This window comes from Aricia agestis, chromosome 11 (genome assembly GCF_905147365.1).
Source record: "Aricia agestis chromosome 11, ilAriAges1.1, whole genome shotgun sequence".
NCBI classification, from domain to species: Eukaryota; Metazoa; Arthropoda; class Insecta; order Lepidoptera; family Lycaenidae; genus Aricia; species Aricia agestis.
Window position 1 is genome coordinate 10202671 of NC_056416.1, and position 23570 is coordinate 10226240.

A 23570-nucleotide genomic window follows, 5' to 3' on the forward strand; every position below is an offset into this window, starting at 1 on the left:
CGGTGCAGTTATATAAGCTCGCACAGGGCGCCAAAAAGGCTATTTACGGCACTGTTTATACTTACGTATTTTTAAGATCCAATAGAATCCCTGCGCAGAGCGAGGTCACGTCAATGAAGCGATTCTATTGGTTCTCAAAAACACATACCTCGCAACACATCTCTGGTGAAAACGCAGCCTAAGGCTTGGCACTGCCTGCTAGGCATATTATAGTTAAATCAAGTCATTTTCAGAAATAGTAGGTTCTGAAAATTAGACCTAGGTATATCAAGTCAAGAAAAACTTTTTCACTTAACATATTACATATTTATTAGCTAAACTAATTAGGCACGTAAGGAGCAGTCATTCAGTGGATCAGTTCAAATGGATTCTGGAACTTCCAGTTGGGTTTCATAACGATCTCCGGACAGGACCACGACTTCGGTACGAAGAAGCTGTCGCTTTCCGACGGCGGACAGTTCTTGCGAGCGAAGTATTCCATGGGGTACAGACTCCATAGGACACCTGTAAAACGATTAGATGGGTTGTATTATTACTAAGTATGTTAGGCTGCTTACACACGAACTTGTCGGCGGCACGCTTCGACGCAGTCAACGGCACGCGTCGACGGCAGTCGCAGGATTTTTTTTCATTGATTTTTTTACATTTGTCAACTGCCGTCGACGCGTGCTGTCGACAAGTGCTGTTCGTCTGTAAGCGCTCTAGAGTTCTCTTCTAACGGCGTGGACTGGGGCGTTTGTCCCATGGCGTTCTAGGTCTTGAACTTGTTATTTTTTTTGTTCCAAAACAGGTGAGATAATTGTTATGTCTGAATCTTTGTATTTTTAGTAAGATATGTAGGGACTAAATTGGGTAGGTAAGCTGTGCCCAAAATCGAGATTTGTTGGCGCTCATTGGGGGAGGCCTAGCCGTTCAGCAGTGGACGGCAATAGGCTGCTGATGATGATGAATTAGGTAAGCTGTGTTTTAGAAACCTGCCTATGCCTTTAATGTGACTCCATTGGAGTCGCGGGTTTTATTGACTCATCGCTAACCATCAAATGATCTGACTGCTTTTTTCCTATTTCATACAAAAACTTGAAGTAGTTGGGCTTCTGCTGATTGGAGTAAGCGCTTCCACACAAAACTGCGAATTCGCATTGCATCGCAAATATCTGCGACAAAACTCATTCTTTAATTGACATTCAGGGCCGTAGCTAGGGGGGGGGGGGCATAGTGGGGCAATGCCCTACCTTAAAATCACAATGCCCTACCTTAAAAATACCAATAATCGGCCAAGTGCGAGTCGGCCCCGCGCACGAAGGGTTATACCGCGCACGTACCGTTATAGAGCAAAAATAGTATGTGACCTACCTACCTACCTAACCCTTAAATATATTTTTTTAACTTTTATTATTATTTATTAAATTACTTATATTATTAAGGCCTTTGTGAAAATTTCAAGTGTCATCATTGATAGTTTAGCAAAAAATGTTAGAAAAATCACGTTTGTTGTATGGGAATATTTAATTTATTTTGTTTTTAGTATTTGTTGTTATAGCGGCAACAGAAATACATAATCTGTGAAAATTTCATTTCTCTAGCTATTACCGTTCTTGAGTTACAGCCTGGAAACAGACGGACAGACGGACAGACATCGAAGTCTCAGTAATAGGGTCCCGTTTTTACCCTTTGGGTACGGAACCCTAAAAAGGAAGACCTAAAGGACTTGCATTACAGGTATTAGACAACAGAAATGTACTTTATTCTTATATAAACTATACATTATATAGTTAAGATTTTTATTATACCTTTAAAAACTTTTTGTTCCGTTGGCAGGATTTGAACCCGCGTCCCCCGGATTAAGCTGCCACACGCCCAACCATTGGGCCACAGAAGTCGTCGATAATAATTCTTTGTTCTGTGTATAGATGGCATTTGAATCACGATTACATGAAGCGATGCGTCCATTTAATTATAATCATAATGAAAAAAAAAGATGTAGTACTGCAGTGTGCGAGTCCACGTTTTCAACTTTAACTGCAATTAATAGGCCTCAAAGGCTGTCAATGGGTCACGAAAGAATGGCTGGTATGGTATTTCTGGCCTTTGAAAAAAAAAGAACAAAAAAAGTTGATCTGAACGAAGTTCTTCGCATTTTTAATAACATGGCGAATCGTAGAATTCAGCTGTTTTAAATATTTTATGTTATTTTATTATTAATTATTATTTTAATAAGTTTGCAGAAACAATAATAATCTAAATATATTTTTAGTCGTATCTATTGACTCGTATCACCCAATCCAACAATTAATTATTATTTCCTCACTCTCACTCACACGTGGATCGCTACATCCAGAAGTTTAACCATATTGTTCGCTTGTTCTTAAGAATAACTATTGAATGAATTGAATACATCATTGACCTAGAGATAAATCAAAACAACAAATACTAAAAACAAAATAAAATCAATATTTAAGGATTCGTGTTTTTTTGGCCTTTTTTGCTGCATATTGATATTAATGGCAACAGTAGGCACTGGACATTTTTGCGAAATCACTGAATTAATTAATAAAACAATTAAAATGACATTTATATTTAAAGGGGGCTCAATTACAAAAAACACAATTTTGGCCTATTTTTTATCTATAACGGTACGAAACCCTTCGTGCACGAATCCGACTCGCACTTGACCGATTTTTTTGCTTCCGCCCTACCTGTAACCGACGCTGCCCTACCTCAAATTTGACTCTAGCTACAGCCCTGTTGACATTGCGATGCGATTTGCGAATTCGCTCAAATTCGCAGTTCGCATTCCCACACGGAGCCCTAAACTTACCATTTCCAATGAAGAAGGTAAGCCACATGATGAGGTTAAAGACGCTGGGGAAGCGGCGGCCGCTGGCGGTGAGCGGCAGCATCAGCAGGCCGAACACGCCGAACTCCAGCAGCAGCACCGGGTAGAAGAAGCCGAACGACAGCGCGAGGACCACCTCGTGGGCTATCGCTGATATCTGGATAAGAACGTTTTGGTTAATATTCAAATGCCAGTTTTCACCAAACGTCCCCTTACGCTAAGTGACCCCTAGCGGACTTTTAGGGTCGTGACTCATGGATCATGCTTCTCTTGAGACAAATACCTACGTTTTTAATAAAACTTTTGTGTCATCTAAGTTCTTAGATCCGATAGAATATAGATTTAGGCGATCTAATGTAGTCAAGGGTTAATTTATATCTTTAAGCATAGATAGACTTACCTAGTTGCCGCTAGGGGATACATACGATGGTGATAACGGGCATTAGACACACGTTCTAGTCCACAGTTAGGCTATATATTCCCTTACAGGAATTCCCACAATGGTTCAGGTACCTCGGAGGGTACCTTGAGAGCTGACATACTCACATTGAACACGGCGAAGGTGGAAAAAGCCCACCCTGTGTTGGGCGCCAGCGGCATGTAGATTCTAGATGTAGGTACTCTCGCAGTCACGTCGAGTGCACTACGCGGTTCCACGCGCGGTAGTACCGAGAGAGCTGGCGTACTCACAATGAACACGGTGAAGGTGGAGAAGGCTCGCCCCGCATTGGGCGCCAGCGACATGTAGATGTGCTCCCGCAGCCACGAGTGCACCATGCGGTTCCACGCGCGGTAGTACCGAGAGAGCTGGCGTACTCACAATGAACACGGTGAAGGTGGAGAAGGCTCGCCCCGCATTGGGCGCCAGCGGTATATAGATGTGCTCCCGCAGCCAAGAGTGCCCCACGTGGTTCCACGCGCGGTAGTACCGAGAGAGCTGGCGTACTCACAATGAACACGGTGAAGGTGGAGAAAGCTCGCCCCGCATTGGGCGCCAGCGGTATATAGATGTGCTCCCGCAGCCAAGAGTGCACCACGCGGTTCCACGCGCGGTAGTACCGAGAGAGCTGGCGTACTCACAATGAACACGGTGAAGGCGGAAAAGGCTCGCCCCGCATTGGGCGCCAGCGGCATGTAGATGTGCTCCCGCAGCCACGAGTGCACCATGCGGTTCCACGCGCGGTAGTACCGAGAGAGCTGGCGTACTCACAATGAACACGGTGAAGGTGGAGAAGGCTCGCCCCGCATTGGGCGCCAGCGGTATATAGACGTGCTCCCGCAGCCAAGAGTGCACCACGCGGTTCCACGCGCGGTAGTACCGAGAGAGCTGGCGTACTCACAATGAACACGGTGAAGGTGGAGAAGGCTCGCCCCGCATTGGGCGCCAGCGGTATATAGATGTGCTCCCGCAGCCAAGAGTGCCCAACGCGGTTCCACGCGCGGTAGTACCGAGAGAGCTGGCGTACTCACAATGAACACGGTGAAGGTGGAGAAGGCTCGCCCCGCATTGGGCGCCAGCGGTATATAGATGTGCTCCCGCAGCCAAGAGTGCACCACGCGGTTCCACGCGCGCTAGTACCGAGAGAGCTGGCGTACTCACAATGAACACGGTGAAGGTGGAGAAGGCTCGCCCCGCATTGGGCGCCAGCGGTATATAGATGTGCTCCCGCAGCCAAGAGTGCACCACGCGGTTCCACGCGCGGTAGTACCAAAAGAGCTGGCGTACTCACAATGAACACGGTGAAGGTGGAGAAGGCTCGCCCCGCATTAGGCACCAGTGGCATGTAGATGTGCTTCCGCAGCCACGAGTGCACCATGCGGTCCCACGCGCGGTAGTACCGAGAGAGCTGGCGTACTCACAATGAACACGGTGAAGGTGGAGAAGGCTCGCCCCGCATTGGGCGCCAGCGGTATATAAACGTGCTCCCGCAGCCAAGAGTGCACCACGCGGTTCCACGCGCGGTAGTACCGAGAGACCTGGCGTACTCACAATGAACACGGTGAAGGTGGAGAAGGCTCGCCCCGCACTGGGCGCCAGCGGTATATAGTTGTGCTCCCGCAGCCAAGAGTGCCCCACGCGGTTCCACGCGCGGTAGTACCGAGAGAGCTGGCGTACTCACAATGAACACGGTGAAGGTGGAGAAGGCTCGCCCCGCATTGGGCGCCAGCGGTATATAGATGTGCTCCCGCAGCCAAGAGTGCACCACGCGGTTCCACGCGCGGTAGTACCGAGAGAGCTGGCGTACTCACAATGAACACGGTGAAGGTGGAGAAGGCTCGCCCCGCATTGGGCGCCAGCGGTATATAGATGTGCTCCCGCAGCCAAGAGTGCACCACGCGGTTCCACGCGCGGTAGTACCGAGAGAGCTGGCGTACTCACAATGAACACGGTGAAGGTGGAGAAGGCTCGCCCAGCATTGGGCGCCAGCGGTATATAGATGTGCTCCCGCAGCCACGAGTGCACCACGCGGTTCCACGCGCGGTAGTACCGAGAGAGCTGGCGTACTCACAATGAACACGGTGAAGGTGGAGAAGGCTCGCCCCGCATTGGGTGCCAGCGGTATATAGATGTGCTCCCGCAGCCACGAGTGCACCACGCGGTTCCACGCGCGGTAGTACCGGGAGAATTGGGATGATATCCACCATTCCTGAGATTTAAAACACCCAATTTTATTTTATAGTAGATTAATACGTAATAGACTGATTACATAGTAATCTACTAGATGAGATGACGCCCGCAACTCCGTTAACGGAGTTGCGGGCAATTGCGACTTGCGCCAAAAATCGTTTATCAAGCGGGAACGGTAAATTTTTCCGGGAATCAAAGTATCTCCATTTCAAATCGCAGCAAAATCGGTTCAGCTGTTTGGGCGTATAGACAGACAGAACGACACACTTTTCATTTATAATATCACTTAGTATAATATATGTATACATGACGTATAGTCGGGACAAGAATAATGGACCATTTTTGTTATTGACATAAGTAATTACAATTATTTACAACGCTTCTTTTTTTCTTTCCCCACAGGCTTTCCCTTTTATTAACATCTACCACTTATAAAAGACCGATGGTGATTTTTGCGAGAGCAAATTAAGGTCAACCTGCAGAATAATTAATAATTATGTATCTTGCGACAGCAATGCCACAGGCGAAAATTGTGCTGCCAATCAGAAATTTCGTTTAACGAAAATAAAATTATTTACGCCTGTCGCAAGGTAAGGTAGAATCTACCTGGTAGATAATCTCCACGCGGCTCGGTGACTGGACTCTGTTTTACTGTGCAGTGTGTGCATTAATTCAATAATAATTATAATTAATTATTAGATAATAGCATAAGTATTATAATAGTGTCAAAGAGGGCCATAGAATATTTTTTTTGTGATAACTAACAAGCAAAATTTTTGTGAGTAGCTACATTTTGATAAGAGGAAAAACATTTTTATTTTCGAAATATCTCGAACGTGGTAGCTAACAGAGATAGAAAGGATTTCATACTTTGACTTGATGGTACTAAAATATGGATTGTTTTAAATTTTGTAGGACAAGGTTTCTCTTAAATTATATATCTAACTATTAACCTACCAATATACAAAAAAATTTGCTGGTTAAGGTGGTTTTAGGGTACAGTAGTCAACCAAGTTTTGTTGATTACAGAACTTTAAAACGGAACACTAACCAGCAATTTTTTGTATATTGGTAGGTTAATAGTTATTTAATGTAAAAGTAACGTCCTACAAATAAAACAATCCATATTTTAGGACTATCAAGTCAAAGTATCAATTCCTTTCTATCTTTGTTAGCTGCCACTTTCGAGATTTTTTGAAAATAAAAATGTTGTTCGTCTTATCAAAATGTAGCTACTCACAAAAAATTTGTTTATTAATAATCACAAAACATTTGTTCTAGGGCCCCTGACCAGTACGGAAATAGCTTGTGCATTTGAATTCTCTCTAATGATATTATTTTTATGTGCAATGTTTCAATGAATTGGGTTTCTATCGTTTAATCAAGTTATTTGATCAACGTGATTGATATAGTATTTAGCTAAAGGAACCTAATTAGGTACACAATACATCGTCTGCCTCACATAGATATATGGCTTTTGTCTTTCGAATTACATAAAATTAATATTCAATTATATTGTATTAATATTAGGCCTTATTAATAAACGAAAAATAGGTATGACAGAAATAAGTAAGAACTATTCCAGCACAATTCTGGCTTCATTCTTTGTCAATTGTGTTGGAAAGACCATTTGACAGACGATCATAGCCACATTTAGCCTTGTCTTAAATTATGTGTTTTGTGTTTAGTCTAGTCAAGTTCTTACATTTTAATTTATTGTTTTGATTACCCAATAAGACAGGGATCATTATTACTTTACGGTTCGTTTGCTATCAAAGTTGCTTCTGAGAATGTAAATTTAAATCCGATCATCTACTTTAGTCTTTAAGTCTGTAATAAGGGTTCAAAGTTAGCCAATCGTCTCGTCAGTCGTCTGTATTGTTATTTCTATTTTATTCTCGGGAAATAAATAGTGATTACTGTCGCCAGATCCGACGGAACACTTCGCTCTTATGTCTCTAGTAATAATGTTTAGATATACACTGGGTTTATACCTCGTAAAACAGTCGGTCGCCGAATGTGAGCATCTCTGCGAAGGCGTTGAGCCAGGCGTGCAGGAGGCAGTAGAAGCCACATAAAAAGGATATGACCCCCGGCAACACACATGCAAACATCCCCCGAACCACGCTTCCCGCTTCCACCTACAAAACAAACCGATTGACACATCAAACGACATTCAATCACGAAATTGCGTGATTTTCGGAGTTATGAACAGTGAAACTATTTTTGAAATGGACTGGTATATAAAATAAATAATGTAAGTAATGTGCACTCTGATTTCTGACCTCTGTGGTTTCAAATTGATCAACAAAATTATGGGCTAATATGTTGACATAGTAGGAACACTGAGGTTTGATTTTAATAAATTAAAGTATTTCGTCATTAATATTGTCTCTAAAGTTATACTAAGGCAACTTTATAAAATGTTTAATATAGATTCGATGTAATTAACAATATACGATACAGCAGTTCTTTCGAGCTTATTAGGTTATTTCATTAAAATTAAAAGCTTTTAATGTAATATTTCCATTAGAATAATTAAGAATTCATATTGCCTTTCAGTAAAAATGGTAATTAACGAGTGCAGTGCTTTCAGTGGTTCATGAATTATTTAAGTAAGTATAAGTAATGTAAAAATATTTTTTTTCATCCTCAATAAATCCAATTTAAAAGGGGTTAAGGTGTAAAAAGATAAAGGGTTTACCTGAGGCTCCTTTCCATAATCGGACCAATAAGGTAGAATAAACCGCTCGAACAGAAAACTATTATAGAACACAATCGCCGCAACCTCCAGAAAATGTAGGACGACCTTTTCCCATCTTATTCTCTTTGTTCTGAAAAAATCATTCATGTGTATTAATATTTTGATTAGGTACCTATAGGTGCGAATGCGAATATCCGTTACATCACTAATAGGATGACAATGGCAGGTATTACACGCATCAATATTATCATGATGTTAGTATCAATCGATTCACAAGTGTACTGCGATTCGGCCTATTACACCATCAATATTGTTAACAACAGGTACTAAATAAGCGCGAACACTGTCTAACAGATGTTTATTTTTACAAATAATCATTAAATGTCAGAAATCTTCAATAAAGACTTTAATAATAAACGTCCTAAATTAAGGACTAATTACATAATATTAAGGCTGGTTTTATAGTAGAGCGTTTCGCAGCGCCGTTGGAGCGCGCGCGTTCGAAGCTGTAACAAACGTATGGACGAACGGCGCTGCTCAAGCGCGCGGACTTTAAAACGCAACTACTACCCCCATACATATTCGAACGCGCGGCGCTCCAACGGCGCTGCGAAACGCTCTACTATAAAACCAGCCTAAAACTAAATAAACACAAGGAGAACGCGAACACTATTATCACTTACAACGTCTATCCTATCGTAAACCGCCAAGCACGTCCGTTTTATTCAGTCCAGTGGCGCCCCCACTCGACATGGCGCCCCACCAGACAGCAAAAACGTGCCAATCAGCGGTCGCCGGATGTCGACTTCTAGGTGTTGCCAATAATATTATCACGGAATCGTGATAATATTGATGCGTGTAATACCTGCCATTACATTCTTTTCCGAGTTACTCTCAGGTTATTGAGAGTAACTCGGCTTACCCTTTCATTTAATACCCATTTTGCAGAAGTGCATTAGAAATAACTATTCCCGTATCATGGATGAGCAGCCATATTGGATGTAGAATGACGTTACATTCTTTTTCGAGTTACTTTCAACGAGCGAATTTCGATGATAAAATTTTCTATCGATACCTAATTTAATACTAACCTTGGATAATTATCCCTGTAGAGGAGAGTGGGTGCGAAGAGGAAGTAAATGAAGTGAGAGAAGGTAGGGAGAGGCTTGCTCTCGTCGTGACATCGCGGGGTACATGCCTTGGCTATGTCCCATATCTTCATCGCGAAACGGAACTGAAAAGAAAAAATAGGAAATGAACTTCAAGAAATCCCAAGAAAAATACCACGATTCAGCTTTGAATGTGACCCAGAGTCCAGACTCCAGACCCCAATCCAACAAAATTTTAAAAGTGCCTACGTCAAACAAAAACCAAACGAGTTTTAAAAAACCTGAAGCAGTTTTTAATGCCGAAATCTGCCGAAATGGATTAAATCGAAGCCGTAATAATGTTGGACTAAAATTACGAAATCGGGGTACGTTCAAAGCTAGAGTTCTAGGAAATTTTAGGAAGCCTCAAAATGGAACTTTAGCTGCCTAAAAACTTTTACAAAAATTATATGCTTTTTTGGGTTTCTTGTCAAACCCACCAGGCCTTGTTAGCTCGCGAAAGTTAATTACAATTCTTCGCGAGTGTACCCAATCATGGGAGAGCTCCTTGCTTTATATTTCGACATAATACGACTTTGCCAAACTAATTTCAGTTTTGGAACTATTGTTTGCGATCTAAATTGCTTCGCAGGCTTTGTTGCGCCTCGTAAAAACTTACTCTGTTTATATTCTTAACTACCTTCGTGCTCGAAAGTGTAATAACATCATCTCAGCAATTAATTTTAAGTTTTGTTTGATTTATGGCTACGGGGTAAGTTTAAGTGGACGGTGAAGCAAATAATTATTATTTATATATTATGTATTATGATTAATAAATAATTATACTAAAAGCCGAGCTTTGTGAGTGCTCGCATCGTCACACCTTGACTGACTGATGATAACACATCTACATAATAATATGTAAAAATTAAAATGGTTGTGTTAAAGCACGAATCAATATTCAATAGGCGTGATAGTTTTTCCGTAAAGTGTAGTCCATACCACAAAATGTTGGATATGGGAAAGGTATTATATACTATCTAGAGCTCGCTTCGCTCGTCCTGATAAATATTAATATCAAGGCTATCTTCTCGGTGTTAACCCTCCGTCCACCACGTGGGGTCTGACAAACCCCAGACGTACCAAAATTTTCATAACTTTTTTAATAATCGCGTGATTTTTTGACGCTCTATGTAGCTGGGGTTAAGACATTGCCTTACCGTTCGGCGGCAGTAGTTTAGGATTTTTTTCACCGATGCAACGAACAGACGTACACAAAGTGTGTTGGGGTCCCACAAACCCCACGTAGTTGAGGACGTCGTTAAAAAGTTGTATAGACAGAGTATTGTGAAATGTGAAAAAATCTATTTTTCTCGCATATTTGAATTCATTTCGATTTAATAAGCATTTGTGGACAGGTTAATGAACAAATTAAGTATGACTTTCATAGAAAATATTTTAAAAATCGGAAAGATATAAACCATGGATACTAAGAGGTTATTGAAGCGGTTTCACCAATTTTTTGGCAAAGCAGCCCCTGGACCATCAGAAAAATTATCAAGATCAATGAAGAAGTATTCAGATTATATCAGGAAGATAAATTAAAAACTCAAATACGGTTGTGAGCACAATAAGAAACCTATTTGCTTACACATCGGTATGTGCACACTTTCATTGAAAAAAAATGTACTGATTTCAACTTGCCTGAATATCCTGCAGACTGATCATATTAAGTTAATATTATTAAATTTGTATTCCTTATATAGTTATTTTTTAAATTTTAAAGCAGTACGGGAAATAAAATGTAACTTTTCAATTGTGGGAGCTCACCAAAAAAGAGTATATGGTTTTACTTGGTAAAAGATTACTAAATTTTCATTTTTGGGTGTATAGGATTAAAAATGGGAGTTATCTCAGTAAGTATCGTTTTATATTACAATTAAATAGACAAAAAACAGTTATTTCAAATAAAATGAACAAATAAATACAAATTACTCATTTCTTGCCCAGATAAGTCTTGGGGTTTGACAAACTCCACGTGGTGCACGGTGTAACTTTTATTCACGTGGTGCACGGAGGGTTAAGTGCAAACGGGACAGCCGAAAAACCTAATTAATAATTAAAGTATAAGAATTAGGTCCCTCAAAAGTGGTAACTGGTAGGTAAGGAAAATTTATTAGTAACCACTTTTTTCTGCTAATAATTTTTTAAAGTGATTTATCAAAGCCTTATTACATTTATAACTTAAAATATACTTTACTAGATGTTCCCGCGCGGCTTCGCCCGCGTAAATTAGGAATTTTACAGAAACCGTACATTTTCCCATAAAAAATATTTCCCCCGTTTTTTCCACATTTTCCTGAGTTTCATCGGTCGTATTAGTCTTAGCGTGATAATATAATATAATCTATAGACTTACTCGATAAATGATCTATCTAACACTGAGATAAGTTTTAAATCGGACCTGTAGTTCCTGAGATTGGCGCGTTCAAGAAAGCATACTCTTCAGGTTTATAATATTAAGTAGGTATAATTTTTTTAAATTATTGCTTGTGAAACTCGAGTCTCGATCTAAAAGACTATGAAATGGTATAATATGGTAGTGATGATGAAGATGATGAATGTAATTTGCATAGTAGCATATGCTTTCTGTTCTTAAAACAACGCCGAAACTCCCAAAGTTGTATCTATAAAGAATCAGGAGTTCTCTCAGCACCTTCCGAACCACGGTATACCAGGTATATCTCGGTGCAAAATCTTACTTGTTGGTAGCATATGCTTAGAATACTTATCACGAAACCGAAGTCACCACATGTTTCCCTATAAGTTTTGAGGAGTTCCCTCGATTACTTATGGATCCTTCATCAGATCACCACTTTTGTGAATATAATACCAAATTGGGATGATACCCTAAATACCAAAAGAAAATTTTTGAAAATCGGTTAGCAAACGGCGGAGTAATCGTTGAATATAAGACAACGAACATAACACCTCCCCCATTTTGAAAGTCGGTTAAAATTGTAGCCTATATGTTATTCTGATGTATAAGCTATATTATTGTAAAGTTTCATTAAAATCCGTTCAGTAGTTTTTGCGTGAAAGAGTAACAAACATCCATACATCCACACATCCATACATCCACACATCCAAACAAACTTTCGCCTTTATAATATTAAAGTAGGATTGCTATACTGTGGTAATACTGTACCTACTCAGTGGGGGGAAGGGCAGGCGACGCTGGGTGACCGCCCAGGGTGCCAGATAAAAAGGGGCGCTAAAGGCAAACGAAAGGGGCGCCAATTTTTTCAGCACTACCACGCCTACCAGCACCCTGGGCGCCGAAGAAATCTCGCCCAAGGCGCTGACAGTGCTAAAACCGGCCCTGACTCTGTACTGTGGTAAGAGGGCTGGGTCGGTCACAGCCGGCGGGCGCGACGCGGCGGTGGCCGTTACTCAGTGCTGACAGGGGTCGCCTGATTTATGTTGCTTTTCACTTTCATCGGTGTTTTGCCACTTATTTTTTATGTTACTTGTAGGTTTTTCGGTGCGAAACATGCAGACCGGTAAGTAATAGAGGCGATGTGCAAAATATTGAATGGATTCTTATTATTTCTTATAAGTTATAATACCTCTACATTAAGAGGCCTTTAGAGCCCATAATATGGATCTATTGTTATACACACACTGGCAAAATTAGCGGAACATAGGTAGAAAGGGCCAAAACTTGAACTCAAGTGGGTCGGGCTGTCTGAAAGTTTTTTATAGCTTCTAAGCTCATTCAAGAAATAAAATATTGAAAAAAAACTGGCAAGTTGACAGGTTTTTATAGCAATTATGCCCTAATAAGATTTTTTCGATTATTGACGTTGTAAGTGTTCCTGATAAGAATGGCGTTTTAGCGGGGTGCAAGGTATGCTCAGCTCATTTGAGTGTTTGGTTTTTGGAAGAACACATTGCTTAGATACAAAATTAGTGATTTCCCAGCATCTGCGACAGCTAGAGCTGTAACCACGATAGAGAAAGGTCACACCTACCGTTCGGTCAGTCAGGCCTTAGGTGTGTCGGCTTCCGTGGTTCATCGTAACTTTCAATGCTTCAGAGAGACTGGAACTTACGTTCGGAGACGATAACAAGGCAGATATCGGGTGACAATGGTTCAGGATGACCATTTTGTAAGGAAACAAAACTTAAGAAATCGACCTCAAACTGCTATGCAGACACGAAACCTGTCGGAACAGGTCCAAAATGAACGTGTAAGTGATTGTACAGTAAGCAGAAGACTCAAAGAAGTTAAATTAAACTCAAAAGTGCCAGCAAGGGCACCAAAACTTGAGACAGGACACCGAAGAGCCAGGCTAAGATTTGCGCGTGAACATCAAAATTAGACAAGTGAGTGAAATCTTGTGCTGTACAGTGATGGGAGCAAATTCTGTGTACTTTGTATTGACAGGCGATAAAGAATGTGGATAAATCATAAGGAAAGCTACAGGCCATCAAACTTACCGGAAACAGTGGCCTATGATGCAGGCTTCGTAATGGTTTGGAGTTGCATATGATTTGGAGCCCGCATGGAGCTGATGATTATAGATGATGGTACTTTGACAGTACGGTGTGTTTAGTAGTAAGATTCTGTATCTAGACATGGCTTACGGCGGCAAAAATCATTGTAGAAAATTTTTTCACTGACGTGGGTCTTGCACCACAATTCGAAAACACTCGCGTTTATACTTCAGAAACTGTGTTTATTTACGTGTTCCACATGAGTTAAAAATAATAAAACTAAATAAATAAAACGGGGACGCAAGTCAACCCGCCATGCTGCCCGCGCGCTCCCCAAACTCTCTCGAGTTTCGAGACTCTCGTGTCGCTAAAAATTAACGGTACCGCGGTGGCGGACGGACCTGCCTTCCCGATGCAGTAGTTTGCGGCAACTGAATTATAGGTGGCGCTACAACTTTAAGTTTTGAAAAATATAACTATGTGTGGGTTATCATGTCATTAGCCATTTTTTTTTATAAAATAAGGGAGCCAACGAGCAAACGGGTCACATGATGGAAAGCAACTTCCGTCGCCCATGGACACTCGCAGCATCAGAAGAGCTGCAAGTGCGTTGCCGGCTTTTTAAGAGGGAATAGGGTAATAGGGGAGGGTAGGGAAGTGTAGGGAATAGGGGAGGGTAGGGAAAGGAATAGGGTAGGGGATTGGGCCTCAGCTCCGGTAAACTCACTCACTCGGCGAAACACAGCGCAAGCGCTGTTTCACGCCGATATCCGAGACTAGACGTTCCGTGCGGCTTTGCCGTAAATTAGGAATTTCAGCAAATTCGGTTCAGCGGTGAAGAGGTAACACATAGACAAACAGACAGAGTATACAGACACATTTTCGCATTTAGAATATTATTATCTATTTATTTACACTGCGATACTAGTATATGGTTACTTGGTACTTCCAAAAGTATGGATCGTACTATGGTAGCTCCATAATTAAGTATGGACGAGGAGCATGTTATAATGATGTAACAAATGAATTAGATCGTTGAATATGTTTTATCTTATACCTTTGACCTTATACGGATGCGCATGCGTAATGCACTAGGCTATAGTGACATCAAATCTAAACTGATAATCAAGTAGGGCAAACCTCGGTGCACGAGTACTGGCGATAGATAACACTACCCAGTAGGGACAAGTAATGAACTAATGGATACAAAAAATAGTTTGTAGGTTTACATAATATAATATCATAAAAGTATGTTTGCCTGTTACTGATTTAACAGCTACAACGATTTTGTTCAAATATAATATAGACAATGAAGATAAATAAATAAATAATAAAAAACTCTTTATTCAAACAAACAAAACACATCAATTTACACAAGTTACAAAAACAGAAATAGTTTGAATTGGCGGCCTTACTGCTGGAAGCAGTCTCTTCCAGGCAACCATAAAATATAACTTTTTAAATTGAAAATATTTAAAATAAAAAAAGTAAGATAAGGTACTATTAGAATAAAAATAAATAAATATAATACACAAATAAATATACTTAATAGATACTTTATACCGAATAAATTAAATACATATATATTATTATGAATCGAAGAAGAGGAGAAATCGTAAGGGTTTAAGAGTTTGCAGTTAAATCTAAGTAATATTGTTTGAGTCTTTTTTTAAAGTATCAATAGATTTGGACTTATGTATGAGATATAAGATACTTTGTCCATGGATACGGATGGTTTTTATTCCAAAAAATAATGGCATCAGTTTAAAAAATGGCATAAATTGATACTTTCGAGTCCCGGGAAAGGACATAATATTATAGGGCCATAGGGCGTATCTTCAAGAATCGTACATTGTTATGCAATGATATGAAAAAGGTACCCTATGGGCGTTTGTGCACTACACGGAATTTTACCGTCCGGCGTTCATAACTTTCACTTTTGCCATATAAATAAGGTAGGAAATCGAGATGCCGCGCCGCGCCGGATGGTAAAATTCCGTGTAGTGCACAAACGCCCATAGGGTACCTTTTTCATATCATTGCATAACAATGTACGGTTCTTGGTAATTAACGAATTTCTTCGCAAACGTAGTTGCTGACAAAATTTTGTAGAATATTATGATCTAAAATCATTATATTCAATACAAAATTTTACCCTATCCCATGCCATTTGTCCCTATTGAAGGACTCGAGGTAAAATAGCTACGTGGCTACGTCAATGAGTATTGAGTATAAATGGTTGATTAATGAGTGAGGAATGAGTTTTAAATTAGTTACCTACCTACGTTCAGATTCCATCTCCAACTTCCTAAGAAGCTTTGGCGCGTCTCGCGTTTAATAATTCAGATTGATGCCTTTACAGTGCACCTTTAGATAAACTAACTATATAGTGCATTCGCAAGTTTGAAATGATTTTTCACGGTAATTATGTGGCTTAGGCTTAATTATTATTATGTCGTCAATGTTTAAAAAGCGCCGATAAATAAGTAAAGATGTAATGTATAATCATATTATAATTGCAAAATTGTGTCTATCTGTTTGTCTGTTTCATCTTTACTCAAAAAACCGGTTAATCGATTCCGACAATTTTTGATAGAGATACATAGAGTTCCAAAGGATAGTTTCTATGCCGAAAATAACGCCGAAATTCACAAACTTGTATGCATAAGGAATACGGAGTTCTGTTGGCACCTTCCGAACCATAGCATGGTGCTAAATTTTACTCTTTGGTAGGATACTTCTTACTTAGGATACTTTTTATAAAACCGAAATCACTATATTATGTTTCCATACAAATTTTGAGGAGTTCCCTCAATCACTCATAATTATACCCCATCATCAGGTCACCATTTTTGTGAACATGGTACCAAATTCAAGTTAGACCCTATACAACACAAAAATAATTTCGAAAATCGGGCCTCAAACGGCTGAGTAATGGTTAAACATACAAAAAATACATCTATACATGTAAATAAAATTGGAGTGTCTGTTTGTAATATTGAAAGAACCGTTTTTTACTACATGCATATGAATGTTCATACAGTACATATACCCAAATAGCAATTTTTACAATTTTTGTCTGTCTGTTTGTTCCGGCTAATCTCTGAAACGGCTGGACCGATTTTGACGGCACTTTTTTTGGCAGATAGCTGATGTAATAAGGAGTAACTTTGGCTACTTTTTAACCGACTTCCAAAAAGGAGGAGGATATTTTTTACTTTTTTTATGTTTTACCTATATTTTACTCCGCCGTTTGTGGTTTTTTTCAAAATTATTTTGTTGTTGCATAAGATTTGGTCCATTTTGTTGACGCGGACGAAGTCGCGGGTGACAGCTAGTAATATATAATATTATACAGCCGAACGTATGAACCTTTTGGAAGTTGGTCAAAAAGGACGGTTTTCGTGCGATAAATTGATTTCTTCGCAAAGAAGTTGCGGGCACATAGACTATAATTTATTATTATAGTAAGTAAGGTAAGCACTTACCATCTCACAAGTGACGGCCACAGTGGATGCCAGCGCGTGGTACTTATGTACCAGCTGGTGAATGGTCATGAAGATCAAAACCACTTCCAACGCCACCACCCCCAAAAAGCCGAGATAGCTCCATATTTTGCATAGCGCTGGAAAGAAAAAAAATTGTAAATCTATATGACTGTTATCACTAGCTGTTTTAAGTAAAATATATGCTCAATATTTTTTGAAAGTCTGTTAAAAGTAGCCTATAAGTTACTCCTTACTACATCAGCTATCTACTAAAAAAGTCCCGACAAAATAGCTCCAGCCGTTTCAGAGATTAGCCGGAACAAACAGTCAGAGAGACAGACATACAGACAGTAAAAAATGTTGTTTTGGTCTATGTAGCATATACAGGGTGTAACAAAAATAAGTGATAATACTTTAGGGTGTGTACGTGTTCCTTGTAGAGAGTTCACTGTGAAAGTAGCAGCGCTGAAAGACCAAAAAATTATTTCACTTTTGTATGGGGAAACTCGTGAGGCTCGGACCCATTGCCATATTGCCCATACAAAAGTGAAAAAATTTTTTGGTCTTTCAGCGCTGCTACTTTCACAGTGAACTCTCTACAAGGAACACGTACACACCCTAAAGTATTATCACTTATTTTGTTACACCCTGTATATTACTAGTAGCTGAATGTTTTACTCGGTAAATAAATGGAACTGGTTTTGAAGTTATTTATTTCACTACACAAAACTATGTGGGGCAAATTTTCACCTTTTACACCCCAACAACAAAATAAACACAATTTTATTCGTAGTAAAACTTTACAGTGTGTATTTTATATGGTCGTTACTCTGCCTCAGGTACAGTCCATTCCGAGGTGTTTTACCTCTGACAGGATTTTATATCAACTGATGTAAGATTATAAACTCTGAGGTGTAAAATTATATGCTGTAGGTACATGTGTTAATATTTTTCCTATACTATGTATTTGTTTTCGTATAAAACAAGCAGAACTCGGACACATTAACTGTTTTGATTAAACATTGTTTTTCGATTAACATGTTTTATTTGAACGTAGATTTGAACACGTTTAATTGTGATAATAAAACATGTTAAAAACGTGAAAATAGTAGGAGAGGATGGTTAAGGCTGCCTAAGATTAGGGTTGCCATCCGTCCGGATTTCCCCGGATTTATCCTAGTTTGAAGGGTAAACGAAAGATAACTCGCTAAGTATACACACGGTTTCTTGCACGGACTTGAGTTAGTCAGTTTTTTACAAATTCTTGTTGGAAAAGCAAAAATTGGCAACACGTTATCGTGAATACTGTTTAAGAGGCGTCCGGGGAAATAACCACATTTCGGCCAAATGTCCGGGAATTTTGTCGTGCCGACCGGCGAAGGGAATTTGGGTGATGGCAACCCTACCTAAGATCAAATTAATGCTTGGCGCTCGTAGGTCCATACTTTCAGCAGCTACAGGCCACAGGCCGATGATACTGATCATGATTTGATTATATTACGATTATATAGCTATTTAGGAACCTATACTCAGCTCTTCTAACTCTATTGCCAAATTACCTGGATTTTTCTTGACCAACTTCCGTCCTGCGGCGTACAAGTGTAGTCCGGGGTAGAACGACACGGCCACGGCCAGCTCGAACAGCCACAGAGTAATACTCCGACCGATGTCGCGGAAACCCTCCACCACCGTCGTTATACCTATGTTTATTCTGCAATATAATGTTTAGTGGTTATTTTATTGTGCCGTCGTAGAAATTGATTCATAAATCATAGATAGCTGAATGTTTAGTAGGGTTATGTCAATTCAATAGCTAGCTGGGCTTGACTGTAGATACTATAAAAAAGATGGAGAAGACAGTGCAGTTTAGTGGATCGTTTCTAAGTTAAATTAAATGGTTACTTTGTGCTGAGATCAATAATTCAAGTGAGCAAAGTCGTACCAAAGTCCAGTGGCCGGGTAGAGAGAAATTCAGCCATCTAGCTGCAGCTCTTTCAAAAGCGCTAGAAAATTTCGAAGTTATGCGAGGTCCATAGCCGAGTTCCTTTCTATCCAGCGACTACACTTTACCGGAATTACTGCATTTTATCGTGTAGGCTTTATTATTTTTTATATTAACGTTATAGTATACCCCTTTTATCCCGTTTCATGATGCAATAAAGGAAATTTACATTTACGGGTCGCGGGTGATAAAGTTCACAATAAACAAGGAAATAAAATAGTAATAATAATTTTACTTGCTTTCCTCGCTCGACGAGATCGTACACGACCGTGTCGCATAGCAGAAGAAGGAGGATGACCACAAATATGTGGTATATTGCTCTGATGTGTAGGGAGTGTTCTATGAGAACTGTGAGAGGGGACTCGCGAATGGCGAATTCTGGGTCTTTAGTCTTTTCTCCTTCTGTGACTACTCCGTTCTGCAGCGCGCCGCCCCCACCGCGTCGACGCACGCTCATCGCGTTTTCTGAAAAATAAAATGAATTTTAAAATAATAATTATAATGGCACATTAAAATATGGATACGGTTAACGGTGACTAAAATAAAATTCTCGTGTCACAATGTTAGGCCTCGTACTCCTCCGAAACGGCTTTACTGATTTTAACCAATTTTTATGTGCATATTCTGCAGTGGGTCTGAGAATCGGCTACTGGGTACTTTTTATGTTGAATAAGTGCATTTGTTGAATAAATAATAGTAAATTATTACAACTCGAGACTGACGGCGACCATTGTTTGTGCGACGGGATAGCGATGGACGTTGCCATGATGACAACATACTTATTTAGTCACTTCAATAAAATAATATGGGTGAAAGGTGAAATACTTTATATTATGGCAAAGAAACGTTTGCCGGGACAGCTAGTTATATAATATATAAAATATATTTTACACCTACTGAAACTGATATTAAGTAGTTACTTAATATAAGTACCTAATTATTAGCCCTAGTTAGGGTTCCGTAGCCAAATGGCAAAAACGGAACCCTTATAGATTCGCCATGTCTGTCTGTCTGTCTGTCCATCCGTATGTCACAGACACTTTTCTCCGAAACTATAAGAGCTATACTATTGAAACTTGATAAGTAGATGTAGTCTGTAAACCGCTTTAAGATTTTGATACAAAAACGGAAAAAATATTAAAAATTTTAGGGGTCCCCATAGATACAACTGAAACAAAAATTTTTTTTTTCATTTAACCTATGCATGTGGATATCTATGGATAGGTCTTCAAAAATCATATAGAGGTTTCTAATATTTTTTTTTTTTAATTTAAGTGTTAAAATGTGTCGTCGTCGTCCCCCCCCCCCCCCCCTCTAACTTCTAAAGTAGGGACATGATAAGTCTTAAAAAAATATATGATGTACATTACTACAAAAACTACTAACGAAAATTGGTTCGAACGAGATCTAGCCAGTAGTTTTTTTATACGTCATAAATGGTAAACCTTCATTTGACTTTCATTAAATCAACTGAAATACGAAAATAAATAAAAAACGTCTTAATTTCATAAAAATAAACCTTACTGCTGCTGCGGAACCCTTCATGGGCGAGTCCAACTCGCACTTGGCCGGTTTTTTTTTTAGAAAATTTTGCCAAAATGCCTTTCATTAAGCATTGATAATATTTAGCAGAAATAAACGAACATAATATTTATAGTTCTAGTTATTTAATTACCCAAAGTCTGGGAAATATTTTTTGTTAAGTCAAAGAAAATTAGGTAACAAAATAATTAATGTGATGTATTAGTTATGAAACGTAACTCAATAATTAGGAAAGTAACGACGGTGTTCTGAAGTCAGTAATTTTGTAATTAGCCGAGGACTTTAACCCTGTAATCTGTGCCATCGAAAAGGAAGATAACAAATTACTGATTTATGGCTTTTTTACATATATACTTTGAATTTCATTTTAGTCCACCTGTCCACATTATTATTATAAATGCGAAATGGATTTTGATCTTTGGCATATTTTGGCTATGCAGATTCGATTGTATTTTTTGCTGCCTCTTTGTATTCGTATTTTGGGTCATCCTAGTGAAAAAGCGGAGTTTGAACTTTTGAAACTGATCGAGCAGGGATTTAGACGAAACTATTAAGTGCAAGTATTGACTGACAGTTTTGTCGAGCTTCATTCCATGTGGTACACTTGCCACATTTGCAAAATATTCACTTCTGCGGATTCGTTTTCTATTCAGATTCATTGGTTTTCCCGTCCGATTATCTACCGGCTAGGCCGCCAGTAGTAGGTAGGTACCTGTACCTACACTTTAATCTTTTATTTTAGTAGGTAAGTATTACTGATATTTTATTTATCGGTCAAATATATTAATATTTTTGGTACGGTAGACATGGGCGTACCCAGGTTCTGGGCCAGAGGGGGGGGGGGGGGGGGCAAAAAAATTGCAAAAATTCGTTATTTTTATAGATGAAAGTACTAGATAATATACTTAGTAGGGACGTCAACATGATCCAGGGGGGGGCAGCTGCCCCCCCTGCCCTGCCCCCCCCCCCCTCAGTACGCCGATGACGGTAGACGATAAAGCAGATGTGACACTTTTGTCTTTACGATAGCAATCAAACGAACTTCTCTATAATTTGTGGTAAGTATAATAATTTTATCTTGGAACTAAACATCTTAGTTAAATTTTTCATAAAACTCCTTTTGTTCTATTCTCTCTTGGCTTAGAATTTGTAGATAATCTTGTTGAAAGGGACGTAAAATAATCTCAAATAATCTTCAATTTCTATTATGCCTTAGGTATTTTAGGGTTTCCTAGATATTATCATAAGAAAGGTTCATTCAATCTAGACCACTTCTAATTAAAATTGCTACGTTTCGTTTGGCAAATGAATGTTGTTAAATCGGTGTGCCTAATCTGTTACAACGACGTGCGGAGTGGCGAACTTGGAACTCGGAACTATTCAAACCAAACTTGAACATTCTAACACATACCATACGATAAGCTTTTAACTTTAACGTTTTGGTTTCTAATAGGATTGCAAAATTACTCAATGCTTGCTAATTACTGCAGACTGTAAATTAAGTTGTGAACTTTTAATAATAATTATTATATATTACTTATGTTTAAAATATTACGAAAAAAAACCCTAAGTAATTATATCTTTATTATTTGATAAAAAAATAGAATACAGCACACAAACAACACAAAAGTAAAGAAAAAATATTATGCCTTTACAATTCCCATATCCTTCGATCGCGGTTTCTTGGAAATCTATTGGTATTTCTATTGTTGTCGCGGTCACCGGTGTCCGGGACCTTGGTAGGTTATGCCAAAGATATACGTTACGTTATAATAATATTATGTAGCTAGTAGGTACTGCAGTAGTAACAGTAGTTTCTCCTTAGCCATTTTTTAAATTAATATATTTTAAACAATCCCTGGATAACTGTTTATTTAAGGACTACCAAAATATATACTTACTTAGGTTATTTTGCAATTAATAATTATGTGCATACCTTTATCATACATACCCATGAGTATTTTTGTAGCTTGGAGAGCAGCTGCTAGCTTGATAGATATTTAGATCCAGGTGGGTCTAACGAGTAAGACTTGATCTACAAAGATCTCCAAAGCGGAAAACAAAACTCATTCAAATGGTCGATGCCAGAGAAGTGAATTATTATCTTAAACTAACCTCTGACTGACGATAGCTAAGTATAAAAACATTACAACAATGTTGCTGTATATTTTCAATTTATTTTTGAACAATTTTAAACATTCATGATCTCTGCCGCTATCACTAAGTTCCCACAAGTATTTTAAGTTTCATTCATTTCGATAAGGTACCAAAATTTTACTGAAACACCTAAATTACGCTTTCACCGCAAATCTACATTTAATAAAAGGTTTAAATGAATAAAAGTTTACTTACAATGTTTTCGGCGTCACACAAAAACACTTCTGTTTACAACTAAAATTTTCGATCTACCGTCACGACTCACGAATCTCAAAAGTAAACCATGAAATCTAGTAAACATGAATATCAAATTGGAAAAATTCAATATAAACTTACATTTCTTATTTCTGTTCACAATTTTAATATAAAAATTTAATACAAAAGTACACTGTACCTACTGTGTTTATTATAATTGTTTATCACGTGTATGTCCACTGTCCACGAACAATTGACTATCACAGTCGCCCCAGACTAATAAACTAGCGATACGACATACCCAAGTTATCGTTAAGATTGTGAATGAGCTGTTTATTATTTTAATTTATTTACTGGAAATATTATTTTATTATATTATTATTAATGTATATGTATAATAAAATAATATTTCCAAAAAGATTTAATTCT

At 39.0% G+C, this 23570-nt stretch overlaps 1 protein-coding gene across 8 annotated transcripts; it reads right to left on the reverse strand.

Annotated features, from left to right (window-relative positions):
- Positions 1 to 280: 280 nt before the first annotated feature.
- LOC121731533 (sterol O-acyltransferase 1) lies at positions 281 to 23440 on the reverse strand. Of its 8 annotated transcripts, XM_042121003.1 has the most exons (11): positions 22726 to 22841; positions 19487 to 19712; positions 18805 to 18956; positions 17246 to 17382; positions 9261 to 9403; positions 8170 to 8299; positions 7460 to 7606; positions 5431 to 5484; positions 5217 to 5300; positions 2819 to 2993; positions 281 to 504 (listed from the first exon to the last, which is right to left on the reverse strand). In XM_042121003.1, the coding sequence occupies exons 1-11, from the start codon at positions 22742 to 22744 to the stop codon at positions 347 to 349; spliced, it is 1425 nt and encodes a 474-aa protein (XP_041976937.1). In that variant the 5' UTR covers positions 22745 to 22841; the 3' UTR covers positions 281 to 346. The 8 variants fall into 8 exon arrangements, with proteins under 8 accessions (XP_041976937.1, XP_041976939.1, XP_041976941.1 ...); XM_042121005.1 differs by lacking the exons at positions 5217 to 5300; positions 22726 to 22841 and adding an exon at positions 23283 to 23440 and having other exon boundaries at positions 5347 to 5484; XM_042121007.1 differs by lacking the exons at positions 5217 to 5300; positions 22726 to 22841 and adding an exon at positions 23345 to 23431 and having other exon boundaries at positions 5347 to 5484.
- Positions 23441 to 23570: the final 130 nt, after the last annotated feature.